The sequence below is a fragment of the Pogoniulus pusillus genome, chromosome 28 (assembly GCF_015220805.1).
Source record: "Pogoniulus pusillus isolate bPogPus1 chromosome 28, bPogPus1.pri, whole genome shotgun sequence".
In the NCBI taxonomy this organism is placed as follows: Eukaryota; Metazoa; Chordata; class Aves; order Piciformes; family Lybiidae; genus Pogoniulus; species Pogoniulus pusillus.
Window position 1 is genome coordinate 1,779,844 of NC_087291.1, and position 27,525 is coordinate 1,807,368.

Here is a 27,525-nt window from a genome sequence, read left to right on the forward strand (position 1 = left end):
ATTGCTGTAGCCTGTCCTCATAGCAGAGCTGCTGCAGCCCTCATGATTCTAATTCTCCCTACAGGAGGAGTTCCAGGCAGACTGACTTCAGGCCCATAGTTTTCTGTCCTAATCATAGAATCACAGAATCAGCCAGGTTGGAAGAGATCCCCAAGATCATCCAGCTCAACCTATCCCCCAGCCCTATCCAGTCAACCAGACCATGGCACTAAGTGCCTCATCCAGGCTTTTCTTGAACACCTCCAGGGACAGTGGCTCCACCACCTCCCTGGGCAGCCCATTCCAATGGCAAATCAATCAGCTCATCTCTTCTCATGTCATGGTAACAATGTCCATAGCATTATTTCCCTCACATCTGTGTATATATATCTGTGTAGGTGTGGAAGAGGACCAGAAAGAACACTGATCTATGCTGTATGTTTAGATCATGTGCACTTTATGCAGCATTAAAACATATGTGATATGGCAGAATTACAGCTTCTGAAACATCCAATACACACCAGAACAGCTGCTTTGATAATATATTTGACAGGCAGCAGGCAAACCACTGCTGTGAGACTACTCCCTATAAGATGCCCTTTTGAGAAGAATCAAGTACTGGATATTTACAGGAAACAGAAGAAATGAAGAACCACACGTTTTAGAGAGGGAAAACAGGAAGATATTAGTTGGATATGGACATTTTCATCAGTACCAGATAAATCAATACCATCAACTGATATAAATTCTACATTAAAAGCAGAGTGAAAAAGAAAGTTAATCACCAAGAGAAATAGCAATTCAGTTTGGTAGTTGCTAGAAGAATTATCAGGTAACTGAATTCAAAGGAAAACTCAGAGATTTACATGGTATTGTTCCTTTAAAAAATGACATTTGCATTTATTCATAATAAAATGTAGTTATTGATTCTCTCCTCAGCCTGACCTATAACTGCTTGCAGCTCTGCTGTCCACATTATGGCTTTCTGATTCACAGAATCACAGAATTAACCAGGTTGGGAAAGACCTTTGAGATCATCACATCCAAACTATTACCCAAATCTTGCCTGTTCCTTGCTTGGGAGAAGAGCCTGGAGCAGAGCCCTGTGAGGAGAGGCTGAGGGAGCTGGGGGTGTGCAGCCTGCAGAAGAGGAGGCTCAGGGCAGAGCTCATTGCTCTCTACAGCTGCCTGAAGGGAGGCTGTAGCCAGGTGGGGTTGGGCTCTTCTGCCAGGCAAGCAGCAACAGAAGAAGGGGACACAGTCTCAAGCTGTGCCAGGGGAGGTCTAGGCTGGATGTTGTTAGGAAGTTGTTGTCAGAGAGAGTGATTGGCATTGGAATGGGCTGCCCAGGGAAGTGGTGGAGTTGCCATCCCTGGAGGTGTTGAAGCCAATCCTGGCTGGGGCACTTAGTGCCATGGTCTGGTTGATTGTCTAGGGCTGGGTGCTAGGTTGGGCTGGCTGAGCTTGGAGCTCTCTTCCAACCTGCTTGATTTTGTGATTCCATGATTCCAGTTACCAAGGAAAAAGACTCTGTAGTCAAGTACAGAAGTTTAAACAGCTAAGCTCTCAAATACTGAGAAAGAAAAATGTCAGTCAACAGACATATGAGATTTAAAAGGAGGAAATGGAGGTTTTAACTTTGCTTTAGAGGTGATTTAGCATACTGCAGCTTTCAAGGCCTGTGAACCTTTCAGTCAGCTGAGATTAACCTCCCAATTAAGATTAACTGTAGAGTTGGGATTAAGAGATTTTATCAATCACTCATATTCAAACTAAAGGTAGCAGAGTACTAGGATAGTGATAGACATATCTATATTGTATCAGCACCAGCTGAATTGAATTGATGCTGTAATAGACTGAATGCAGTCAAATGTGAGAGTAGAAGTTATTAGTAAAGATTATTCTTGATGAAAATGCAGACATCACTGCAGTGACCATTCCTGGGGGTAGAGTTCTTTTTAGAGCATTCCTTTATCTGTAAACACCTGTGCTGGTTGGAGGCTAATCAGAGCATTCTAATGAGAGACATTAGATCATTGGTTGGAAAAAGAAATAATCATAGAATCACAGAATGTCAGGGGCTGGAAAGGACCTTGAAAGCTCATCTGGTCCAGCCTCCCCTGCCAGAGCAGGATCACCCAGAGCAGATCACACAGGAACACATCCAGATGTTTTTTGAGTATCTCCAGAGGGGGAAACTCCACAACCCCCCTGGGCAGCCTGTTCCAGTGCTCTGTCACCCTCACAGGGAAAAAAATCCTCCTCAGGTTCACATGGAGCCTCCTATGCCTCAACTTCCAACCAGTGCCTCTTGTCCTGTCCCTGGGCATCACCCAGCAGAGCCTGGCTCCAGCCTCCTGGCACTCACCCTGCACATCTTTATCAGCATGACTGAGGTCACCCCTTAGTTGTCTCCTCTCCAAGCCCCAGCTCCCTCAGGCTCTCCTCATAAGGAAGATGTTCAACTTCCTTAATCATTTTTGTGGCTCTGCACTGGACTCTCCCCTGTCCTTGAACTGGGGGCCCCAGAACTGGACGCAATACTCCAGATGAGGCCTCACCAGGGCAGAGGAGAGGGGCAGGAGAAGCTCTATTGACCTGCTAATCACAGCCCTTCTAATGCACCCCAGGATGGCATTGGCCTTCTGGCCACAAGAGCACACTGTTGGCTCATGTCCATCCTTCCATCCATCAGCACTCCCAAGTCTTTTCTTCGCTGCTCTCTAGCAGGTCAGTCCCCAACCTATACTGATCCCTGGGGTTGCTCTTCCCCAGGTGCACAACTCTACACTTGCCCTTGTTGACCTTCATTCAGTTTCTCCCAGCCCAGCTCTCAGCCTGTCCAAGTCTCTGAACAGCAGCACAACTCTGCTGTGGCAGCCACTCCACCCAGCTTGGAGCAAACTTGCTGACAGTGCACTCTGTGCCCTCATCCAGGTCATTAATGAACACACTGAATAACAGTGGTCCCAGTGCTGACCTCTGAGGGACTCCACTAAATCTCCTATTTAAATTTACAACAGTGATAAAGTCTCATTCACTCACTGGTTTGCCAGAAGGGGTAAAAAGCTAAAATGCAAGCAGCCTGTCCCCTGTGCTCTGGGACCCTTGCTCCTTCCACCTCTCCTTTGCTCTGCTCTAGTACCTTCCACTAACAGACACCAAGTCAGCTTTGCTGGGTTTGTTTTCTGTCCAGGAAAGAGAGGGAGAGAGACAGAGAGAGGCTTTTTGTCCCTTCTGGGCAGTTTCTTTGTCCAGGAGGGAGTCTGGATTTCTGTATCATTTCTAATTTGTATCTAACTGTAAATCTTTGTAAACATATTCTGTACACATGCTTGTAAATTTAGCTTTGCTGTAAAGAGAGATTCATCTTACTGCCAACCCATCTGAGCTGGTCAAACACTTCAGGGGAGTTCCTTAATCCACCACAACACCTCTATGACACAAACTGCTAGGGCTTCCTGGGTTGTGAAGGCTCCTGGCTCTGGAGGGAGAGCATGCAGGAGAGTGAAATCACTGCTTGCCTTCAGTAACTACACCGTGCACCGAGAGGAACTGCTCATTTGTAGTGACAGGCACTCTTTAAAGCATCTCAGAGCAGACATTTGCATGCTTGCACAAGAAATTCACTGACTTCTTACGTGCACTGAGGACAGAAACTGAGCTGAAGCTGAAGTTCTTTCTGCCAGACCAGGCTGTGCTACCTCTATTCACATGCACATCTATATGTGAGTGAGACCCTATCTGCTTGCAGGGTACTGACAGGGAGGTAATCCTGTGGACACTCAGGAATATGTTTTATGTCTTTCTCAGTAGAATCATAGAATCAAGCAGGTTGGAAGAGACCTCCAAGCTCATCCAGTCCAACCTAGTACCCAGCCCTGGCCAAGCAACCAGACCATGGCACTGAGTGCCCCAGCCAGGCTTGGCTTCAACATCTCCAGGACAGTGACTCCACCACCTCCCTGGGCAGCCCATTCCAATGCCAATCACTCTCTCTGCCAACAACTTCCTCCTAACATCCAGCCTACATCTATCCATGCATAGCTGCATCTCTAAGTCAACACCCCAAAGAAAGAGGCAGAGCATGAGAGAGCTTTTGGCTGTTAAAGCCCAGGGCTGACCTATCGGAATCCGTTATGGATGAAAGTAAGAGAGTTAGTAGGAAAATAAAATGGCAGAGGGATCTCTAAAAATGCTGAGGAGTCATTAAGGCACTAGGGGAGGCTAAGGCTACTTCCCTGGCAGGCCATCTAAGTATTTGTATTCATTTCTTTAAGTGGCTGCTCTGAACAGGGCACAGCTTTCTCTATTCTTCAGCCCACTGCACTACAAAGGAGATGCTGTATTTTGGGACTGAAGTGCAACCTCACCTTGTGACCAAGACTGAAGCTGCAGCAGCATCTGGCCTTTAGTAGAAGGTGAGATCACCTCTGCATTTATGCCTTGCATTGTCTGTTCCATTCATTCCTGCTGCCTGGCATCTCTTAAACCCAGGATGCAGCTGAAGAGAGAACTGCAGTTCTGCAGGCTGGCTGCTTTCTTGCTGACTCAGCCCACTGGGTGCTCAGCTCATTCCTTCACTGCTACAGAAGCTTCCTTACAGTGGAGGAGAGGAAATGTTTTTAGTTGATTAGAGCCTCCCAGAAAGTTGAAGCTAATTTGTCAGTTCTCAGATGAGCTGTTCTAAACGTTGTGCTGTCTGGTTGTAGAGATAAATTGGAGACAAACTGGGATGGCTGCTCAGGCTGCAGCACTCACGTCAAGTGCTCTGGGGAAGAACAGCTCCCTCTTTTGCACGACTGTGCTGCACTTGTGAGTGAAGCCAAGTGCCACAGATTTGAAGGGAAAGCAGAGCTGAAAGGGTCACTGACCTTTGGCTCAGGGAGTATGGAGGCCAATTTCAAGGCATGAGACTAAGCTGAAGGAATGAAACAGTCTGGTGTCAAAGGGGGACACAATGAATACCAATGACAGCAAACTGTACTCTGACTTACTCCATGGTGAACAAATACTTAAAAATGGTATTGTGCTGTGCCTCATCTTTAGAGAGATGCTGACAGGGAAGGACAGACGAAAAGGAAACTAGGGACATGAAGCAGGAACTCTGCTTGGTGTCAGCCTGGAAGGGAAACCTGAAGCTAGGCTACACAAAACTAGAAAAGTGATGTGGACCACACAGCAGAATAAGAACCATAGAATGGTTTAGGCTGGAAGTGATCTCAAAGCTCAGCCAGTTCCAACCCCCTGCCATAGGCAGGGACACCTCCCACTAGAACAGGTCACTCAAGGCCTCATCCAACCTGGTCTTGAACACCTCCAGGCAGGGAGCAGCCACAACCTCCCTGGGCAACCTGTGCCAGTGTCTCACCACCCTCACTGCAAGCAACCCTTTCCTAACAGCTAGTTTAAATCTCCCCTCTGCCACTTTAAACCCATTCCCCCTCATCCTGTCCTTAGAAGACCTTGTCAGTAGTCCCTTCCCAGTCTTTCTGTAGGTCCCCTTCAGATACTGGAAGGCCACTATAAGGTCTCCTCTTCTCTAGGCTGAAGAGCCACACTTCTCTCTGCCTGTCTTCATAGCAGAGATGTAAAGAATCATAGAATCAAGCAGGTTGGAAGAGACCTCCAAGATCATCCAGCCCAACCTAGCACCCAGCCCTGCCCAACCAACCAGACCATGGCACTAAGTGCCCCAGCCAGGCTTGGCTTCAACACCTCCAGGCACGGCAACTCCACCACCTCCCTGGGCAGCCCATTCCAATGCCAATCACTCTCTCTGACAACAACTTCATCCTAACATCCAGCCTAGACCTCCCCGGGCACAGCTTGAGGCTGTGTCCCCTTCTTCTGTTGCTGCTTGCCTGGCAGAAGAGCCCAACCCCACCTGGCTACAGCCTCCCTGCAGGCAGCTGCAGACAGCAATGAGGTCTGCCCTGAGCCTCCTCTTCTGCAGGCTGCACACCCCCAGCTCCCTCAGCCTCTTCTCACAGGGCTGTGCTCCAGGCCCCTCCCCAGCCTTGCTGCCCTGCTCTGCACATGTTCCAGTGTCTCAACATCTCTCTTGAATTGTGATAAAAGTTTAAAATCATAAGATGATGTAGCATTGGAGGCTACAGAGGTATAAAAAGTGAAGCAATAAATAGAAATGAAAGTTTTGGACAGATCTTTCTCTTTATCTCAATGTAACCTGCAAGAACAAATGGTTTTGTTTTATTTATACCATAAAGTCAAGGTGGGAAAATGGCAGAACTGTGGGAATGCAGAGTGAAGAAGGCTAATAACCGGCGGGTGCTGAGCTTGGCTCCCAGCAGCTGCTGGCTGCCTTATCTCAGAAGGGACAGATAACAGACACCTTGTTAATGAGGAAAACAAGGCATGGTTTATGCTGATGGAGTGGGTTCTCCTTGACTAACTATGCCCTGAGGGTATTTATTGAGAGCCAAAATGATCAATAAAGGTCTCTGGCATAATTCACGTTGATCTGTGAGGGCCTTGACCACGTTTCCCGTGGCAAGCTGATCAGGGGTGTTGCAACACCTGAGCTGGAATCAGGCTGCTCTGCAACAAAGAACCATTTAGAATAATAGAATCATAAAATGGTTTGTGTTGGAAGAGACCTGCAAAGGTCATGCAGTCCAACCTCTCCTGCCATGAGCAGGGACATCCTTCACTGGATCAGGTTGCCCAGAGCCTTGTGGAGCCTGATCTTGAATATCTCCAGGTACTTGGCCTCAACTACCCCTCTGGGCAGCCTGTTTGAGTGTTCCACCACCACCCTCATGAGAACGAGCTTGTTCCTAAGATCCCATCTAAATCTACTCTTGTCTAATTTCAATTCAAGAGAGATGTTGAGGTGCTGGAAGGTGTCCAGAGAAGGGCAACAAAGCTGGTGAGTGGCCTGGAACACAAACCCTATGAGGAGAGGCTGAGGGAGCTGGGGGTGTGCAGCCTGGAGAGGAGGAGGCTCAGAGGTGACCTCATTGATGTCTACAACTACCTGAAGGGAGGTTGTAGCCAGGTGGGGGGTGGCCTCTTCTCCCAGGCACCCAGCAACAGAACAAGGGGACACAGTCTCAAGTTGTGCCAGGGAAAGTATAGGCTGGAATTTAGGAGGAAGTTGTTGTCAGAGAGAGTGATTGGCATTGGAATGGGCTGCCCAGGGAGGTGGTGGAGTCACTGTCCCTGGAGGTGTTGAAGCAAAGCCTGGCTGGGGCACTTAGTGCCATGGTCTGGTTGAGTGGATAGGGCTGGGTGCTAGGTTGGACTGGATGAGCTTGGAGGTCTCTTCCAACCTGGTTGATTCTATGATTCTAACCCATTTCTGGCAGCGTTGCACCTGGGCTCAAAGGACTCCTGGCTCACCAGCATGGTCAGATGGCCATTCCCCGCTTTACTGCCGCCTTACAGTGAGGTTTATGCTCTCGGCAGCGGCGTGCACAGCTCGCTGAGTCTAGGATTGCTGCATCTGGATAGCTCACGGTTGGTCCAGGGCTACTGGCATGGCACACAGAGCTGACATCACCATAACAATCTATGGGGGCAGCCCTGGGCTGGCCAACCCTGCCCCCTGCAGCTGCATGTGGAATGCTATCACTTACCGCCTGGTATCTTATGCCCAAGATGGACTCAAGGACACTTCCCAGCATGGGTGCTCATATTTATCATTTCATGTCCTGTTAGCAAAAATCTCTCCACACATTTCCCCTTGTGCTATCACTGCAGGCCTTCATAAACAGTCCCTTTCCACCCTTCTTGTAGGCCCTCTTTGGGTGCTGGAAGGCTGCTGTTAGGTCACCCTGGAGCCTCCTCTTCTCCAGGATGAACAACTCCAGCTCCTTCAGCCTGTCCTCCTAGCAGAGGTGTTCCAGCCTCCTGATCGCTTTTGTGGCCCTCCTCTGGACCTGCTCCATTAGGTCCACATCCTTCCTATATTGAGGGCTCCGGACCTGGATGCAGTAGTCCAGGTGAGGTCCCACCAGAGCAGAACAAAGTGGCAGAACCACCTCTCTGGACATGCTGGCCACACTTCTTTTGATGCAGCCCAAGATGTGAATGGCCTTCTAGGCTGCAAGTGCACACTGTCCAGGCAGGGCATGAATCCTGCTGGACTAGTTTGGCCACTGCCTCTCCTCTTGCCCTTGTAGGTTCCAGGATTTGAGTTGAAGAGCAGACAAAACAATGGGGAGTTGGCTCCAGTAGGGCTGCCCTGGGGGGCAGGAGCCCAGCACCATGGTCAGGTGTGTGGCTCAAGTCCATTTTGGGAATGCATGTAGAGCTCACACCTGGCATGGCACTTGGAATTTATTGCCCCAGACTTCTGATGCCTGTGCCCATTGGCCAGTTTGATTCTGAAAACCTGTATTTAATAGGGAATGGTTTGAAAAGCTTGCCTTTCTCCAGCCTTTCTCCAGCCTTTCTTGGACTGGAATGTTAGGGTGATGCCCTCTGTGCCTCCCCCGGGACTTACCCCATGTGGGGCTCATTAACTGAATTCCTGCCTGCAGAAAAGCTATTCACAGCAGCTACCAGGCAGAGAGGCAGAGCAGCAGCAGCTTACAGAGACTCAGTTTTCCTCTCCTTCCCTCCACCTTGGAATATTTGGTATTTTTGCCTCAGGATTACAGCTGTGGTTTTTGGAAGCATCTTTCTGCAGCAAACACAGCCAGGAAAACAGCATGTCCTGAGTATGTGGGCTACCTTGGGCTCCTCACTGCACAAGTGTGTTTGCTCTGCCTTGTGACCATAGCTGCCAATGGCTGTTGCCTGGTTAGAATTGTCCTGTTTGCAGCGTTCCTATTTTCCAGGTTCTGAGTGTTTAAACTGCTAAATTCTGTGGTTAGAAATGCCCTTTGTGTAAATACTTGATGTCAACTCAGAACCCAAACAAATTTAGAATCATCAAATCAACCAGGTTGGAGGAGACTTCCAAGATCATCCAGCCCAACCTGGCACCAAGCTCTGTCCAGTCAACTAGACCATGTCACTAAGTGCCCCAGCCAGGCTTGGCTTCAACACCTCCAGGGATGGCAAATTCACCACCTCCCTGGGCAGCCCATTCCAATGCCAATCACTCTCTCTGACAACAACTTCCTCCTAACATCCAGCCTAGACCTCCTCTGGCACAACTCCAGACTGTGTCCCCTGTGATTCAGTGAAATTGTTAATATTAATACATCATAATTAATATTAATATGGGAAAATTAATATTCATCTCCTCTCATGATATTGATCATAACACATACTGTCTGCTCATAGAATCATAGAAGCAACCAGGTTGGAAGAGACCTCCAAGATCATCCAGTCTAACCTGGCACCCAGCCCTGTCCAGTCAACCAGACCATGGTACTAAGTGACTCATCCAGTCTTGAACTGTGTTCAGTTCTGGGCCCCCCAGTTTAGGAGGGACATTGAGATGCTTGAGCGTGTCCAGAGAAGGGCAATGAGGCTGGGGAGAGGACTTGAGCACAGCCCTACGAGGAGAGGCTGAGGGAGCTGGGATTGGTTAGCCTGGAGAAGAGGAGGCTCAGGGGAGACCTTATTGCTGTCTACAGCTACCTGAGGGGTGGTTGTGGCCAGGAGGAGGTTGCTCTCTTCTCTCAGGTGGCCAGCACCAGAACAAGCGGACACAGCCTCAGGCTGCACCAGGGGAGATTTAGGCTGGAGGTGAGGAGAAAGTTCTTCCCTGAGAGAGTCATTGGACACTGGAATGGGCTGCCCGGGGAGGTGGTGGAGTCGCCGTCCCTGGAGCTGTTCAAGGCAGGATTGGACGTGGCACTTGGTGCCATGGTCTGGCCTTGAGCTCTGTGGTAAAGGGTTGGACTTGATGATCTGTGAGGTCTCTTCCAACCTTGGTAATACTGTGATACTGTGATACCTCCAGGGATGGTGACTCCACCACCTCCCTGGGCAGTGCATTCCAATGCCAATCACTCTCTCTAGCAAGAACCTCAGTTTCTCATTCACCAAGTCCTTTTCTGCAGGACTGCTCTCAATCTCATCATCCCCCAGCCTGTACTGATATCTAGGATTGTCCCTTACACTTTGCCTTATTGAACCTCAGCCCACTCCTCCAGCCTCTCCAGGTCCCTCTGCATGGCATCTCCTCCTTCAGACTTATCAACCACACCACAGCTTGGCATCACCTGCAAGCTTGCTGAGGGTGCACACAATCTCACTGCCAATATCATTGACGAAGATATTGAACAGCCTTGGTCCAAATACAGACCCTTGAGGGACACCACTTGTCACCTATCTCCATCTGCCCATTGAACCACTGATCACCACGCTTCAGATGTGATCTTCTGACCAGTTCCTTATCCACTGGACAGTCCACCCATGAAATCTGTACCTCTCCATCTGAGAGAGAAGGGTGTTGTGGGGGACTATGTCAAAGAACAAGGGAAACGTCAAGAAGAACAAATGCAAACTACTTAAATGTGTTAAACTGCCTCACAAACAACTTTCCTTCAGGTGCAAATGTGCTCTTAGACATTAAATGATATTTTAATTCATGTCTTCCAATATGCAGTAGAGTGCCCAATGATCAGCACAGGCATCCAGAGTGTTTATGGAAGCAGCCTGCATCTTTGGAGAACACTGAGAGCTTTGTACAACCCAAACCAGAGAATGCTTAGACCACAAACATGTCGACTGCAACGACAAGAAGGCAACAGCAAGTATTCAGAAGCCACTTCCAATGCATTCCTTGTGCTTTAAATATTATTTCAGCCTTCCCAACATCCATGTGCAACACACACAGAGTGCATGAAAACATCTGGGGGAAAGGGACTGTGGAAATCTTTCTGCAGATTTGATTTTAAAATCAGTTTGGATTAGTGCTTTTGGCAGTAACTCTGTTATGTGCCAGGGGCATTTACCTTCCAAACCTCAGGCTGGGTCAGGTAATTGCATCTGGGAAACAGAGCTTCTGTTTCTTCCCAGGGCTCACACGGGCACAGTATTGGACAATCCATTTTGACAGTATTCATTTAAATGTTTTCTTACTTCAGAGTAAAAAAAGAGATGAAAATGGAGCAGAGAAATCTCAGGAGTGATGTATGAACTTGATCATGATAAAAAATGTGAATGAGACCCTTTCTGTTATGTACTTACAGAGAGGTAATATTGAGAACACTCAGGAATACATTTTATGTCTTTCTCAGTAGAACCATAGAATCAAACAGGTTGGAAGAGACCTCCAAGAGCATTCAGGCCAACCTAGCACCCAGCCCTAGACAATCACCAGACCATGGCACTAAGTGCCCCAGCCAGGATTGGCTTCAACACCTCCAGGGACAGCAACTCCACCACCTCCCTGGGCAGCCCATTCCAATGCCAATCACTCTCTCTGACGACAACTTCCTAGCAACATCCAGCCTAGACCTGCCCTGGCACAACTTGAGACTTGCTGGTTGCCTGGCAGCAGAGCCCAACCCCACCTGGCTACAGCCTCCCTTCAGGTAGTTGTAGACAGCAATGAGGTCTGCCCTGAGCCTCCTCTTCTCCCTGCTGCTCACCCCCAGCTCCCTCAGCCTCTCCTCATCTTCAGCTCCTCCCTCCCAGCACCCCCAGCTCCCTCTCTGCCTGGCTGCTCTCAGCCACTCTGTCCCCAGTCTGTAGTGCTGCTTGGGGTTGTTGTGGCCAAAGTGCAGAACCCTGCACTGGGCCTTGTTCAGTGTCATCCCATTGGCCTCTGCCCACCCATCCAGCCTGGCCAGGACCCTCTGCAGGGCTCTCCTATCCTCCAACAGATCAACACCTGCTCCTAGCTTGGTGTCATCTGCAAACTCACTGATGCTGGACTCAATCCCCTGTCCAGGTGAATAAAGTTATTGAACAGGACTGTGCCCAACACTGAACCCTGGGGCACACCACCAGTGCCAGCTGCCAGCTAGATGTGGCACCATTCACCACCACTCTCTGGGCCAGGCCATCCAGCCAGCTCCTGACCCATTTCAGAGTGAACCTGTCCAAGCCAGGAGCTGCCAGCTGTGCCAGGAGCTGCCTGTGGCAGATGGTGTCAAGCACATTCCACAGCCTCTCTAGATTTTTCCAGATGACAGAGCCATGAGGAGAGGGACTGTACTCAGAAAAAAAATCTCAGGTGATCTGTTCCAATAGCCCTAGGATCCATGCCTTTGAGAACAGCACCAAATATCACACGTCCTGTGATGACAGAAGCCAACATGCAGTGACACAAACAGCCAGCATCAGGCTGTGGTAAGCTCTGTGTACTCACTACCTTTCTTTTCACAGAATCACTCAACTTTAGGGGCTGTAGGGGACCTTGAACGATCATCTAGGCTGATCCCCCTGCCAGAGCATCACCTAGAGCAGATCACACAGGAACACATTCAGGAGAGTTTTGAATGTGTCCAGACTCCACAACCTCTCTGAGCAGCCTGTTCCAGTGTTTTGCCACCCTCACAGTGAAGAAGACTTTCCTTGCCTTTAGGCAGAAGCTCCTGTGCTCCAGCTTGCACCCCCTGCCTCTCATTCTATCCTTGGGCACCACTGAGAAGAGCCTGGCTCCATCCTCCTGGCACTCTTCATGTAGTTATGAACATTGAAGAGAGCACTCAGTCTCTCTCCAAGCTATGGAGCCCCAGCTCTAAGCCTTTCCTCATAAGGGAGATCATCTTTGTGCCTGTGCTGGACTCCTTCAAGCAGTAACCTGTCCTTCTTGAACTGAGGGGCCCAGAACTGGGCGCTACATTTCAGGTGCCCCACCAGGGCAGAGCAGAGTGGGAGGAGAATCTCTCTTGACCTAATAAGCACATCCCTTCTAATGCACCCCAGGGTACCATTGGCCTTCTTGGCCACAAGGACACATTGCTGGCTCATGGTCATCCTGTTGTCCACCAGGACTCCCAGATCCTTTTCCCCAGAGCTGCTCTCCAACCTGCACGGGTCCATGGAGTTCTTTCCCAGACACAAGACTCTACACTTGGCCTTGTTGTATTTTACTACATTTCTCCCTGCCCACCCCTCCAGCCTGTCTAGGTCGTGCTGAATGGCAGCACAGCAGCCACTGCACCCAGTTTGGTGCCAACAGCAAACTTGCTGACAGTGCACTCTGTGCCCTCAGCCAGGTCATCGATGAATATATTGAATAGTATTGGTCCCAGTACTGACCCCTGAGGGACTCCACTAGTCACAGGCCTCCAGTTAGACTCTGTCCCATTGACCACAACTATGTTGACTTCTTCCCTTCAACCATTCCACAATCCACCTCACTACTCAAAGATCCAGACCACAGTTCCTCAGCTGAGCTGCGAGAGACAGTGTCAAATGCTTTACTGAAGTCAAGCTAAGTCAGAGATTAGCACATGAACTGACTTAGCCATTAGTCCCCAGCAGTACTGATTGGCAGCATTTACCTTGTGACAAGCACTCACCTTCCCCCACTGCTTCGTTCGAGGGATTTCCCAAACTACTTTTAACCTATGAATCAGCTTCATAGGGCTTGGAAAATAGATGTAATGAAATAGCAGCAGTTTGAGAGATCCTACAGCAGGAGTGAAAATAGAGGTCATTTATAGAGGCTGAGTAGAATAAGAAACCACATGTACAAAATAGGCTCAGGACACAGCAGTTGTATCTGACACTGGTCCACTGTGCACATGTACTCATTATCTTCTCCTTCTCTTCACCCAAAGCACTGGCCTTTCAGTAACAAATATGGCATCATCATTTCTCTCATCCTCTACCAGGCAGCACCTTTCTGTGTGATTTGTACACACACATTTCTTACAATGACAACTGGCACCGAGGTAAATGCAGGCAGAAAACTCTGCTGCAAAGCAAGGCAAGAAGCATCTCTTCACTCGGTATCTCGGTAATAAGCAGTGCCTTATGTGTGTCTCAGAGTAAGAGTGGGCAAAGTGTGAACTGAAGAAGTCTTTCCTTCACGGTGAAACAGCAAACTGGACCTTCACCTTCTGTTTTAAAAGGATGACTACTGCAGATATTGCCTCAAGACTCCACAGACTCTGCAGCACCAAGGACAGAAGATACCATTCCAACCTGTATTTCAGGTCTAGTTCAGTACCAGTTTGGATCTCAGAGAGAACTTACAGCTCTATTTTACACTAAGTAAATCCATGTCATACTCTCATTAGCTGGGGGAGCTGAATGCAACCCTTGATTGCAGCTATTACAAACAGCTTAAGTGCAGCAAAGAAGTAAAGAAAAGAGATTGCTGAGACAGACCTTGCATGGGATATAAGAAGCCTGGACTGGCTTGGGCAGGAAAAACAGGACAGCAGTGCCCAAAGCTTTAACTAACTAGAGGAGAAACTTTACAGTTTCAAATTCTTTCTTTGCTATGTAACCAGAAAATGTGCAGGCAGCAATCTCTGTACAGCCTCACTGTGACCTGTCACTGACTGCAGAGCTTCCCTAAACTGGGATGCTAAGAGTGGGAAACAAAGTGAGACCATCTCCAACAGAATCACAGACTCATAGAATCAGTCAGGCTGGAAGGGACCACAAGGAGCAGCCAGTCCCAACCCCCCTGCCATGCCCAGGACACCCTACCCTAGAGCAGGCTGCCCACAGCCTCTGCCAGCCTGGCCTCAAACACCTCCAGCCATAGGGCCTCAACCACCTCCCTGGGCAACCCATTCCAGCCTCTCACCACTCTCCTGCTCAACAACTTCCTCCTCACATCTGGTCTCAATCTTCCCACCTCCAGCTTTGCTCCATTACCCCCAGTCCTGTCACAGCCCCAACTCTTTCAGTCTGTCCTCACAGCAGAGCTGCTGCAGCCTCTGAGCATCCTCCTGGCCCTGCTCTGGACACACTCCAGCATCTCCACAGCCCTCTTGTCCCAGGGACTCCAGACTGGATGCATTACTTCAGCTGGGGTCTCAGCAGAGCAGAGGGGCAGAATCACCTCCCTGGCCCTGCTGGCCACACTTCTGCTGCTGCAGCCCAGGCTCTGCTTGGCTTTCTGGGCTGCAAGTGCACACTGCTGGCTCCTGTTGAGCTTCTCATCCACCAGCACCCCCATGTCCCTCTGCTCAGGGCTGCTCTCCAGCCACTCACTGCCCAGCAAATACTGCTCTACTGACCCATCCTTACCTCGCTGCCTGGGAAAGCCCAATTTACAGATAAGAACTTTGAATTCAAATCTCCCTGATCAGTGTTAAGTACCAAAACCATTACTACTGTGGCATTAAAATATTATTTATAGACACTTCTCTTTCAATTCCACTGTAAAATAGGAATCAGCTGTTCTCTCTTTAATGTGATATCCTTCTGCTACAGACCAACATGGCATAGCAGCCCTCTCATAAATGTACCAGAAGGAAGGAAAATCATAGAATCATAGAATGGTTCAGGTTGGAAGGGACCTCAAAGCTCAGCCAGTTCCAACCCCCTGCCACAGGCAGGGACACCTCCCACTAGAACAGGTCACTCAAGGCCTCAGCCAACCTGGCCTTGAACACCTCCAGGCAGGGAGCAGCCACAGCCTCCCTGGGCAACCTGTGCCAGTGTCTCACCACCCTCACTGCAAACAACCCTTTCCTAACAGCCAGTTTCAATCTCCCCTCTGCCTGCTTAAACCCATTCCCCCTTGTCCTGGCATTACAAGACCTTGTCAGTAGTCCCTCCCCAGCCTTCCTGTAGGTCCCCTTCAGATACTGGAAGCCCACTCTAAGGCCTCCTCAAAGCCTTCTCCTCTCCAGGCTGCAGAGCCCCAACTCTTGTAGCCTGTCCTCAGAGCAGAGCTGCTGCAGACCTCTCAGCATCCTGGTGGCCTCCTCTGGACTGGCTCAAACAGTTCCATGTTCTTGTGCTGGGGGCTGCAGAACTGCCCCCAGGACTGCAGGTGGGGTCTGAGGAGAGCAGAGCCAAGGACTTGAGGGTACTGATGGACAAAAAGATCAACATGAGCCAGCAGTGTGCACTTGCAGCCCAGAGAGCCAACCAGATCCTGGGCTGCATCAGGAGAAGTGTGGCCAGCAGGTCAAGAGAGGTGATTCTCCTTGTCTACTCGGCTCTGCTGAGACCCCACCTGGAGTACTGCATCCAGTTCTGGAGCCCTCCTTACAAGGAGGATGTGGAGATGCTGGAGTGTGTCTAGAGAAGGGCCACAAGGATGCTCAGAGGGCTGCAGCAGCTCTGCTATGAGGAGACACTGAAAGAGTTGGGAATGTTCAGTCTGGAGAAGAGGAGGCTCCGAGCTGACCTTACTGTGGCCTTTCAGTCTCTGAAGGGGGCTGTGATGGTTTGGGCATTAACCTGCCCCCCTCCACTTTGAATTTGCCCCAGCTAACTCAGAAGGGCTCCTGGAATATAAATGAAGCTATTTATTTTACAGCAGCACAATATACAAGCAGCTATTTACAATATATACAGTTATATACAAAGAAAAAGTAATACAGAAACACAACTCCCCTCCCAGAAACCTGAGTCCCCAGGAGGGGCTCTCAGCCACCCCTGCACCTTCCCCCTGCCCCTCTCAACCTTACCCCAGTCCTGAGAAAGAATAGAGGTGCAGCCAAGAGGTTAAGAAGGAAGGTTAGTGGCAGTGAGGTTAGGGAGATGTGGCTCGGTCTGAAGACAAAGGCAGAGTGAGAACAAAATGGAGAATGTTATCTAATGTTTACCCTTCTTGTTGCCAGAGCTCTCAGCAAGACTGATGAGGGAAGGAGACACAACTGTTTTCCTTTTCACAGCCTATTATCTAGTTCTCTTCACCAAAACATTCCAGCCTGCTTCAAACTAGCACAGGGGCCTAGAAAAAAGCTGGGGTATCAGGGAGTGTGAGGACTAGAGGGAATGGAGCGCAGCTGAAGATGGGTAGGTTCAGGCTGGATGTGAGGAGGAAGTTTTTCAGTGTGAGAGTGGTGAGAGCCTGGAAAGGGTTACCCAGGGAGGTGTTTGAGGCCCCATCCTGGAGGTGTTTAAGGCCAGGCTGGATGAGTTTCGGTCCAGACTGATGTAGGGTAGGATGTCCCTGCCTGTGGCAGGGGGGTTGGAACTACATGATCTATAAGGTCTCTTCCAACCTTGGTGACACTGTGAAGGGGCAGAATCCCCTCCCTTGCCCTGCTGCCCACACTGCTCTTGCTGCAGCCCAGCACAGGGTTGTGTCTGGGCTGTACTCACACTGCAGGCTCCTGTTGAGCTTTGCATCAGCCCAGACCCCCCAGGGCCTGTTCCTCAGGGCTGCTCCCAGCCATTCCCCACCAGCCTGCAGTTGTGCTTGGGATTGTAAACACTTTTGCTACCATAGCAAATCCTTCCAGATCCTCACCCTGGCAAGGAGAAAAAAAAAACCACTATTTTATTCACTTTGCTCCATAAAAGACAGACCAGACAATTTATTTTCTGCTACTAACAGCTCTGCAGGTTAAATTTTCCCAGTTTCTGTTCCTGTTAGTGAAGATGTGTGTTAAGAATTGCACTCACTCTTCCTGATAAGGTGTTACAAGTGTCTTGTTTCTGACATTGGTAATTCCTTATCTCTACAGGCAATGCCAGAGGATACACCTTAGGAGTGTATTTGCCTTTTTTACAGATGCATTAGGTGGGTGGTTTGTAATAATTCCCATTTGGATATCCCCCTGCAGCACTGCTGGCTACTGATGGGACTCCATTCTGTCACATTTCATCCCACTGATGGTTTCTCAATCTCCACAATCACTAGATTTTTTCCTGTTTGACATTAGAATCACAGAATCAGTCAGGGCTGGAAGGGATCACAAGGAGCAGCCAGTTCCAGCCCCCATGCCATGGATGGGGACACCCTACCCTAGAGCAGGCTGCACACAGCCTCAGCCAGCCTGGCCTCAAACACCTCCAGCCATGGGGCCTCAACCACCTCCTGGGCAACCCATTCCAGCCTCTCACCACTCTCATGCTCAACAACTTCCTCCTCACATCTGGTCTCAATCTTCCCACCTCCAGCTTTGCTCCATTCCCCCCACTCCTGTCACTCCCTCACAGCCTCAAAAGTCCCTCCCCAGCTTTTTTGTAGCCCCCTTCAGATCCTGGAAGGCCACAAGAAGGTCACCTGGGAGCCTCCTCTGCTCCAGCCTGCACAGCCCCAACTCTTTCAGTCTGTGCTCACAGCAGAGCTGCTGCAGCCTCTGAGCATCCTCCTGGCCCTGCCCTGGACACACTCCAGCATCTCCACATCCCTTTTGTCCCAGGGGCTCCAGCGCTGGATGCAGGACTCCAGGTGGGGTCTCACCTATTCTGAACCAACTTGATCACAGTAATGATTTGCCACATTTGTATCATTGGTAGTTCTGTGTTTGTGACTGGTGTCATTATGGACATCATTAGATAGTGAATCCATATTAATTCTCTATGTCTCTGTCTTTCATGTCAGACTCTTGCCTTTGCTGTTGTATTTTCACACTCTTCCAGAATCATAGAATGGTTTAGGTTGGAAGGGACCTCAAGGATCATCCAGCTCCAGCCCCCTGCTATAGTCCAGGACACCTCCCACTAGAACAGGTCACTCAAGGCCTCATCCAACCTGGCCTTGAACACCTCCAGGGAGGCTGTGGAGCACAGAATCACCCAATGTGATCAAAGATTCTGTGCTCCACAACCTCCCTGGGCAACCTGTGCCAGTGTCTTACCCCCCACACTGCAAACAACCCTTTCCTAACAGCCAGTTTAAATCCATCCCTCTTGTCCTGTCATGACAAGACCTTGTCAGTAGTCCCTCCCCAGCCTTCCTTTAGGCCCCCTTCAGATACTGGAAGGCAGAAAACTGATGTAAAAGGAATTACTTGTAACTTCATGAACAGTCTTGCATCTGCAGAAGACATTTCTAGGGGCAATGCCAAAGCTCTATTTTTGTCAGACTGCCAGAGACCTCTGGTGAATATTATGGGTCAACAGGAAAGATCAAGTATCTTCAGATGCTTTCAAGAGGTTCTGTGCTGGTTTGAGGTTGATTGGAATGTTTTACTGAGAGAAACTGAATCCTGAACTGTGAGAAAAGAAAAAAGCCAACAGCAGCCTCTGTCCCTTGTTCTTCTGCTGAGAAATGCAACCAGGCAAAATAGAGAGAAGACACTCACTGCTCACACACTGCTCAGTTAGCTCTCACTTCTGCTCCTTCTCTCTCTGGTGGTCTGGTCTCTGCAGTTGCCTCTGCCTTAACTCCTTAATCCAACCTAACCCTTTTCCCTCTACCCTCCTCATTGTCTTTGTGACTTCTCACCTCTGATCTCCAGATTTAGCATGTGAGATATCCGAGGACTGATCTGGTTATTTCTGAAGAGAGGGAAAGAGGGTGGTGGGGGGGAGGAGGTTTGGGTTGGGAGTCCTTCTGGGGACTGATTTCTGGGAGGGGTGTTGTGCTTCTGTATTACTTTAACTTGTACATAACTGTAAATATTGTGTATATATCTGCTTGTTTATTGTGCTAAGCTGTAACTATAGCTTCGTTCCTTAACTTCCAGCTGGCTGATTTCACTGTGTGTGAGGTGGGTAACTCCCAAACCATCAGAGGTTCAAGTCAAATATAAATGCATTCATATTAGGAACAAATAATAGAATCATAGAATGGTTTAGGTTGGAAGGGACCTGTGCTAGTTTGAGGCTAATTGGAATATTTTAGCGAGAGCAATTAGATTCTAGGCTGTGAAAAGGTAACACTGGTGATGGCTGCTGCACTCGTAGGCTTGCTGGGATGTGTGAAAACAAGAACACAAACACAGATCACAGAATCATAGAATCAGTCAGGGTTGGAAGGGACCACAAGAATCACCTAGTTCTAATCCCCCTGCCATGGCCAGGGACACCCTGCCCTAGAGCAGGCTGCACACAGCCTCATCCAGCCTGGCCTTAAACACCTCCAGCCATGGGGCCTCAACCACCTCCCTGGGCAACCCATGCCAGGCTCTCACCACTCCCATGCTTAAGAACATAGACTCACAGATACCAGGGGGGGTTGCTGTCGCAGCTGGTGCCTGTACTTTCTCCCCTGACCTACTTTCTGTGTAACTAATCCTTCTGCTTCCTACCCCCCTGGCCAATCTTCAAAACTCACCTTGCACATAAGGCAAACACTGGGATAAGGTAGAGGGGTGGAAAGAAGGTGGAAGGGTGGTTGGGAGCCCCTCCTGGGGACTCTGGTTTCTGGCAGGGCTGTTGTGTTTCTGTATTACCTTTAACTTGTCTATGTCTGTCTATAGCTGTAACTATTGTAACTCAATGCTTGTATCTTGTGCTGAGCTGTGACTATAAAGCTTCATTCCTTAACTTCCAGCTGGCTGAGTCTAGTCTGGGTGATTTCATAAGAGTGAGGGGGTGGGTAACAGCCAAACCATGACAGGACCTCAAAGATCATCCAGCTCCAACCCCCCTGCCATAGGCAGGGACACCTGCCCCTGGAATCCAAATGAAACAAATAATTGCTAAATGAACCCATGCCCACCCAGCCATACTGATGACATGCAGCAAATTTTAGACAGTTATTGTTTTTTTCCCCAACAAAATAGTTTAAATATTCATTATTGCCTTGAAAATTTTATATTTCATCCTACAGTGATACACCTAAAAAAAAAATAAATTAGGAGAGGATTTCTGTCCTAATTTTAATGTTCTCCTACTCACCTTAGGTGGTTTAAAGGGGTAGTCTGGTGAAAAGGTAATGTCCAGGAAGAAAACACCACCTTCATAAACAGACCCTGGAGGCCCCAGTATAGTTGATCTCCATTCATAAATGTTGTCTCCTTTGGGTCCAGCACTAAAATGGGAAACAAAAGGACAATGTCATGAGCACGTAGCATGAAGAAGGTACTGCACCACTGATACTTCACCAGCAGCACTGTTCACTGCTGGCTTTGCAGTAACACTACAAGTTACAAACTGGTTATCACATTCAATCAGTTAGTCTTGGACTAAAGATGTAACAGGTGGCCTGAGCTCTGTCAGTGAAATGATACATTCAGCCAGAAGGAAGTATTAAAGTTGCATTATAAATTATTCAGATCAGCACAGAGAAATTCCCAACTGTCTCATTTCAAATACTGTAGTGGGCAGATGGGAGGCATTTACCATGCAGCAGCACAGGAAGTCTTGCCATGCTCTTGCCTCACCAGCCATCCCATAGAATCATAGAATAGAATCAAACAGGTTGGAAGAGACCTCCAAGCTCAGCCAGCCCAACCTAGCACCCAGCCCTATCCAGTCAACCAGACCATAGCACTAAGTGCCCCAGCCAAGCTTGGCTTCAACACCTCCAGGGACAGCGACTCCACCACCTCCCTGGGCAGCCCATTCCAATGCCAATCACTCTCTCTGACAACAACTTCCTAACATCCAGCCTAGACCTGCCCTGGCACAGCTTGAGACTGTGTCCCCTTGTTCTGTTGCTGGGTGCCTGGCAGCAGAGCCCAACCCCACCTGGCTACAGCCTCCCTGCAGGTAGCTGCAGACAGCAATGAGCTCTGCCCTGAGCCTCCTCTGCTGCAGGCTGCACACCCCCAGCTCCCTCAGCCTCTCCTCATAGGGTTTGTGTTCCAGGCCCCTCCCCAGCCTTGCTGCCCTTCTCTGGACATCTTCCAGCACCTCAACATCTCTCTTGAATTGAAGGGCCCTATTTTCATCTACCTCCTCATCCATCTACCTCACCAGGCAGAAGCAGTGTAATTACACACATTATTATACAGCACAGGCTGCATGAAAGATTAAGCAGGGGAAAAACAACCTTGCAGCTGCACTTTCCAAATTACTACCCTAAGGTCCCCAGTCACTAGTAGAGAAAGCTACTTTGCTCTGCAATTGTTACCCTGCCTTAAACATATTATAAACAGAAAGTGGCTTAAGTTGTTGGATTATGTTGATTCAAAGTCCTTGTTTAAAAACACAGTACTGAAACAGTATTAAAATGTACAAAACAGGGAAACAAGAAAAATCTCTCCCCCACATGGTGATTTCCTAAACAGAAGCTAATTAAAAACACATAAAAGTTCTTGTATGTGCCTCTGTCCTGGCAGGCTGAGAGGCCTCTTGGATGTCCTGCCTTGCCCCATCCTTCTGCTGATGGGGGAAGCAAGGGCAGGAGGGAACAAAGGCTTGGGCCATTATGTCTCCTCCCAAAGTGTACCCACAGGTGTTTAGGTACTTGTTGGTGTCTTGCCCAAATGAGGGTGAGCAAGTCCTGGTTTCACCTAATATGGTCAGTTTGGCAAATGCCATCTGATTGGTGAATCTCTGTGGCCAAAGGAGCCTTTGCACTCAGGCAAGTAATAGAAATGGAGCTAAGTGGCAGGCAGTTGTGCTGCTTCTCCCTGTTGCCTCTGCCTGACAGAGCTGCCCCTGCCTCACTGCACTGCCTCTGCCTCACTGCACTGCCTCTGCCTCACTGCTCTTGGACAATGTGTTCTGCTCTGCCTTGTGCTTCAGACCAGCTTAGCCCTGATGTTTTGGGCTTGACTTCCTAGAAACTGAAGTGGCTCAAGTTTCCCAGGAGAATGCATTTCAGTGCCTCACGACGTGGCAAGAAGTGCCACTGACATCATGCTCCCTGCACCTCTGCAAACTCTGTGCCAAGAGGAATCAAGATCAGGTCAGAGATCATCTGCCTCTGTCCCAGCACCCTGGGAAGGTCTGGAAGCCTCTCAATGGCAGAGCCATTTTGTGGCCAAACCTTTTCTATTTCTTTTCCTGATTCTCCAAAAGGAATGAATTGTCCAAAAGCATCCTTGGGAAGAGTCTCCTGACTGATTTGGAGCCCAAATGTGACTCATTTGTATGGAGTTGTGAGTGAGGTTTCCAGAAATGAAATTAACTACATATTTTATAATCCCTGCCTCCTTAATTGCCCAAACTAAATCAGCCTCCTCCAAAAGCCAACACAGCCTCCTTTCAAACAACATCATGTTTGTCCATAAAAATACATACTTTACTTAGGGTGGCCTCTTAAGGAATGTGAAGACTTTCCTTCCCCCCTCCCCAGTTCACAGCCTGCTGATAGCAGTCACTGATTTTAATCAGATCAGTTGGGATGGTGACTGCTAGACATCTGATTAATAGTTTTCAGGGGAAAGAAGTGTTGGCAGATATTTCAAACAAGTGATGTGGTATTGTCTTAAGGCATTTCTAGCAAAACAGTTCTTGTGCTGTTTGCAATAAAGGTTTCCACAGCATGCCAGGGTTTGTGAAGTAACTCTCTGTGTAGAAGAGATGAAAGCTTTTGGCTACGCTCCATGTCTCATCGTGTACCCACGGCACGCAATTATTGCACGACATCATGTCATGTTCACTGCTCACCTATTCATTTTGTTCACTGGGATTTAATAAAACCCTCCCTCACCTGAAATTCCTTTGGCTCCCTTCATTAAAACTTCTAACTGCACACTGTCACCCGGACAGATGGGCAGAGGCCAATGAGATGGTGTTCAATAGCTCCAAGTGCAGGGTGCTGCACTTTGGCCACAACAACCCCACGCAGAGATACAGGCTGGGGTCGGAGTGGTTGAGAGCAGCCAGACAGAGAGGGATCTGGGGGTGCTGATTGATACCACCTGAACATGAGCCAACAGTGTGCCCAGTTGGGCAGGAGAGCCAGTGGCATCCTGGCCTGGCTCAGGAGCAGTGTAGCTATGTGGGTTGGTCTCTTCTTGCAGGCAACCAGCAACAGAACAAGGGGATACTGTCTCAAGTTGTGCCAGGGCAGGTTCAGGATGGATGTTAGAAGGAAGTTCTTGCTAGAGAGTGTAATTGGCATTGGAATGGGCTGCCCAGGGATGTGGTGGAGTTGCCTGAGTGAGGCATTTAGTGCCATGGTCTGGTTGATTGTCTAGGGCTGGGGGCTAGGTTGGACTGGATGAGTTTGGAGGTCTCTTCCAGCCTGCTTGATTCTATGATTCTCTGATCAATAAGGGGTGACCTTATTGCTGTCTACAACTACCTGAGGGGTGGTTGTGGCCAGGAGGAGGTTGCTCTCTTCTCTCAGGTGGCCAGCACCAGAACGAGAGGACACAGCCTCAAGCTGTGCCAGGGGAAATTTAGGCTGGAGGTGAGGAGAAAGTTCTTCCCTGAGAGAGTCATTGGACACTGGAATGGGCTGCCCGGGGAGGTGGTGGAGTCACCGTCCCTGGAGCTGTTCAAGGCAGGACTGGATGTGGCACTTGGTGCCATGGTCTGGCCTTGAGCTCTGTGGTAAAGGGTTGGACTTGATGATCTGTGAGGTCTCTTCCAACCTTGGTGATACTGTGATACTGTGATACAGTGGGTTACAGACTCTATAGCACTCATTTTACATCAGCCATAGTACAAAATTAGCAGTTGTTTTAAAGATAAAATCTGGCTTTTGAAGCATCACAACAGCAGAAGTGTTGCCATCCATCTTTCACAGTCTCTATAATCATAGAATCATAGAATCAAGCAGGCTGGAAGAGATCTCCAAGCTCATTCAGTCCAACCTAGCCCCCAGCCCTAAACAATCAACCAGGCCACGGCACTAAATGCCTCATTCAGGCAACTCCACCACGTCCCTGGGCAGCCCATTCCAATGCCAATTACACTCTCTAGCAAGAACTTCCTTCTAACATCCATCCTGAACCTGCCCTGGCACAACTTGAGACAGTATCCCCTTGTTCTGTTGCTGGTTGCCTGCAAGAAGAGACCAACCCACATAGCTACACTGCTCCTGAGCCAGGCCAGGATGCCATTGGCTCTCCTGCCCAACTGAGCACCCTGCTGCTTCATCTTCAGTTACTCTCTACCAGCACTCCCAGGTCCTTCTCTGCCTGGCTGCTCTCCACTGCTTGAGGTTGTTACAACCAAAGTGTAGAACTCTGCACTTGGCCTTGCTCAATCTCATCCCATTGGCTTCTGCCCACCCACACAGCCTCGCAAGGTCCCTCTGCAGGGCTCTCCTATCCTCCACAGATCCACAGCTGCTCCTAGCTCTGTGTCATCTGCAAACTCATTGATGCTTGACTCAATCCCCTCGTCCAGGTGAATAAAGATATTGAACAGGACTGTGCCCAGCACTGATCCCTGGGGCACACCACTAGTTGCAGCTGCCAGCTGGATGTGGCACCATTCACCACCACTCTCTGTGCCCAGCCCTCCAGCCAGTTCCTGACCCATATCAGAGTGAATCTGTCCAAGCCAGGAGCTGCAGCTGTGCCAGGAGCTGCTTGTGGCAGACAGTGTCAAAGGCTTGGCTGAAGTCCAGGCAGACTCCATCCACAGCCTGCCCCACATTCACCAGGCAGGAACCTGATCATAAAAGGAGATCAGGTTGGTCACCTGTCCTTCCTAAACCCATGCTGGCTGGGCTGATCTTTTTGATCAGAGCTCTCTCTGACAGTGGCATTTTCATAATGTATATTATTTTTATTTGTTTTGCTTACATGTTTAATTGCTCTAACATTTGAAGTGAGCAGTCATTAATTAGTACAGTTGGAAAGTGCTCCATCTGCTAGCTGAACTGTTTCAGCATGTCCAGCTACGACCCAAGCCTGATCACATTCTGAGGATGCTGATTAACATTAATTGAAGGTTTTCTTTGCAAATGAGAGATGAAGCTTTATTAAGTGCTATTATTAATTTGCAGAATAGCTGGAATTCTATGAAGTGTGAGCAGAGTGCTGTTATGGATGCTGCCTGCTAGAGTGCTTGCTGGCAGCAAGGCTGCTAAGCCAATGTGGAATACTGATCCATGTGCACAGCTAACAGCTGGAATTAAGGGCAACAGCAGGCACAAGCAGAACATTTTTTTCACTTGCACATTAATAACACACAAAGTTTGACAAGTGTATGATCTTTGTCTTTCTTCTTTCCTAATTATCAGCCCTCTATTTATCCACACTACTGGCAACCGGAATGATGATTCATCAGTCTTCACCAGAGAAAATTCCCACATGCATGAGACCTCAGCCAGAAACTTTCTCTATAGGGTTTACAATGCAAGAGGATTTAATTGCCCTTCTCTCTAGATGGATATTTGCCCAGCACACTGAAACCCAAATATTTTGCATTTGGTTTGATTTATATTCCAGCTCTATTAATGTTACTGGCAACTTAAACCACAGCTCTCTAAGAAAGCAAACCAAACATCCCAGTGCCAGAATCAGAGAATCATAGAATCAAGCAGGCTGGAAGAGACCTCCAAGCTCATCCAGTCCAACCTAGCACCCAGCCCTGGCCAATCAACCAGACCATGGCACTAAGTGCCCCAGCCAGGCTTTAAGTTCTTCATCCAGAAGTTCTGTTACCTTTGCAGAGACAGATTCAGATATGCACCTGCTGGGTGGAGGGCAGACTGAATCTGTCCTGAACTCTACTGACCCAGGGCCAGAGCATATGCATGCTGCCTGCTACTAACCCACTGCCACACCAGTCAGCCTCAGGGCAGAAACAGTAGGGGCTGCAGCAGCTCCGGGTGAAAGTGGCTGGACACTAAGGATGTGGCGGTTAGCAGATGGGCAGGTTTCCTGCCAGGCCATCAGAACAGCCCCCCAGTTTGAGCTGTGATGCTGAAAGCCCAGTGAAGCTGCAGGACGAGGCAGAGCAGGGGCCCAGTGAGGAGCCATGCTGTGTGACTCTGGAGCTGCCACTCCCCACGCTTCCAGCGTTACTTCCCAGGTTGAGGTGGTGCAGCTGAGCACAAAGGCCCTGGACACCTGATGCTCCCAACAGCTTGTCAAGAGCTAGCTCTCTACTGCCATTATTCCACTATAGCTGATGAGCCAGAATATTGTCTGGTTTACCTGCTGGGGAGGCTTTGCCCACTGGAAGAGCTGCAGTGGGTGGGCAAAGAGCCAGCCTTCTTCCTCTTCCAGAGTGACATCAGTATAGGGGTATGAAATTCAGGACAAAGGGGTCAAGATATGTAAAATGGTCTCCTTTGTATTCCACTGTCCTTTCCCACTCCTTACATACCTTCATTCTGCTGCTGCTTCCCACATACACACTTGCAGGTCAAATGTATGCACATCAGTTACAGTTAGCAGCAAAAGACTTTAAAAGCGACTCTAAGTGACTCAACTCTGCCAAATTGCCACGAGTGTGCTCAATGCACTACTTCCTACTCTCCCAATGTGTCTCAAGCAGGCAGTCACTTCAAAGCAGTGCTGCTAAAACCTGCTTGTCCAGTACAGCCCATTCTGAACACTAAGCTTTCCCAGCATTCAGAACATCCTCAGACACTGACTGTAAAACCACGCAGCTGGAGAGCTGCATGGAGCCAACAGTGCACATGCCACATGCCAGATGAGAACCTACCTGCAGAGCTTAAGAAAGCACAGTCAAGGTTTAGTTTTATCAGAGCTGTAATTTGTACACAAATGTACTTAATTAACAGACAACTCCAAAAAGTTAAAACACAGAAATGGAAAGAAACAAGAAGGAATTGTATGGAGTAAGTTAGCCAAAACAACATGATTGTTTTCTAATCTAGCTGAGGGTAGATGATGCTCTCCCAGGGCCTATACATGGAATTAGCATAACCTTGTACTGTAGAAAACGAGGACTAAATTCACTGTATTCCCTTCCAGTCTTGGTCTTTGAATCCACCTTTAAAGTGGAACTGCACTCTTTAACACAAAGGAA

General features: G+C 48.9%; 1 protein-coding gene across 2 annotated transcripts in view; it reads right to left on the reverse strand.

Annotated features, from left to right (window-relative positions):
• Nucleotides 1–27,525, reverse strand: part of LOC135187953 (ubiquitin-conjugating enzyme E2 E2) — a 293,818-nt gene that overhangs the window by 43,008 nt on the left and 223,285 nt on the right. For both annotated transcript variants that reach the window (XM_064167037.1, XM_064167036.1), the window contains exon 4: nt 20,572–20,704. In XM_064167037.1, the coding sequence (XP_064023107.1) occupies nt 20,572–20,704 (133 nt within the window). The remainder of the gene's footprint in view (nt 1–20,571; nt 20,705–27,525) is intronic.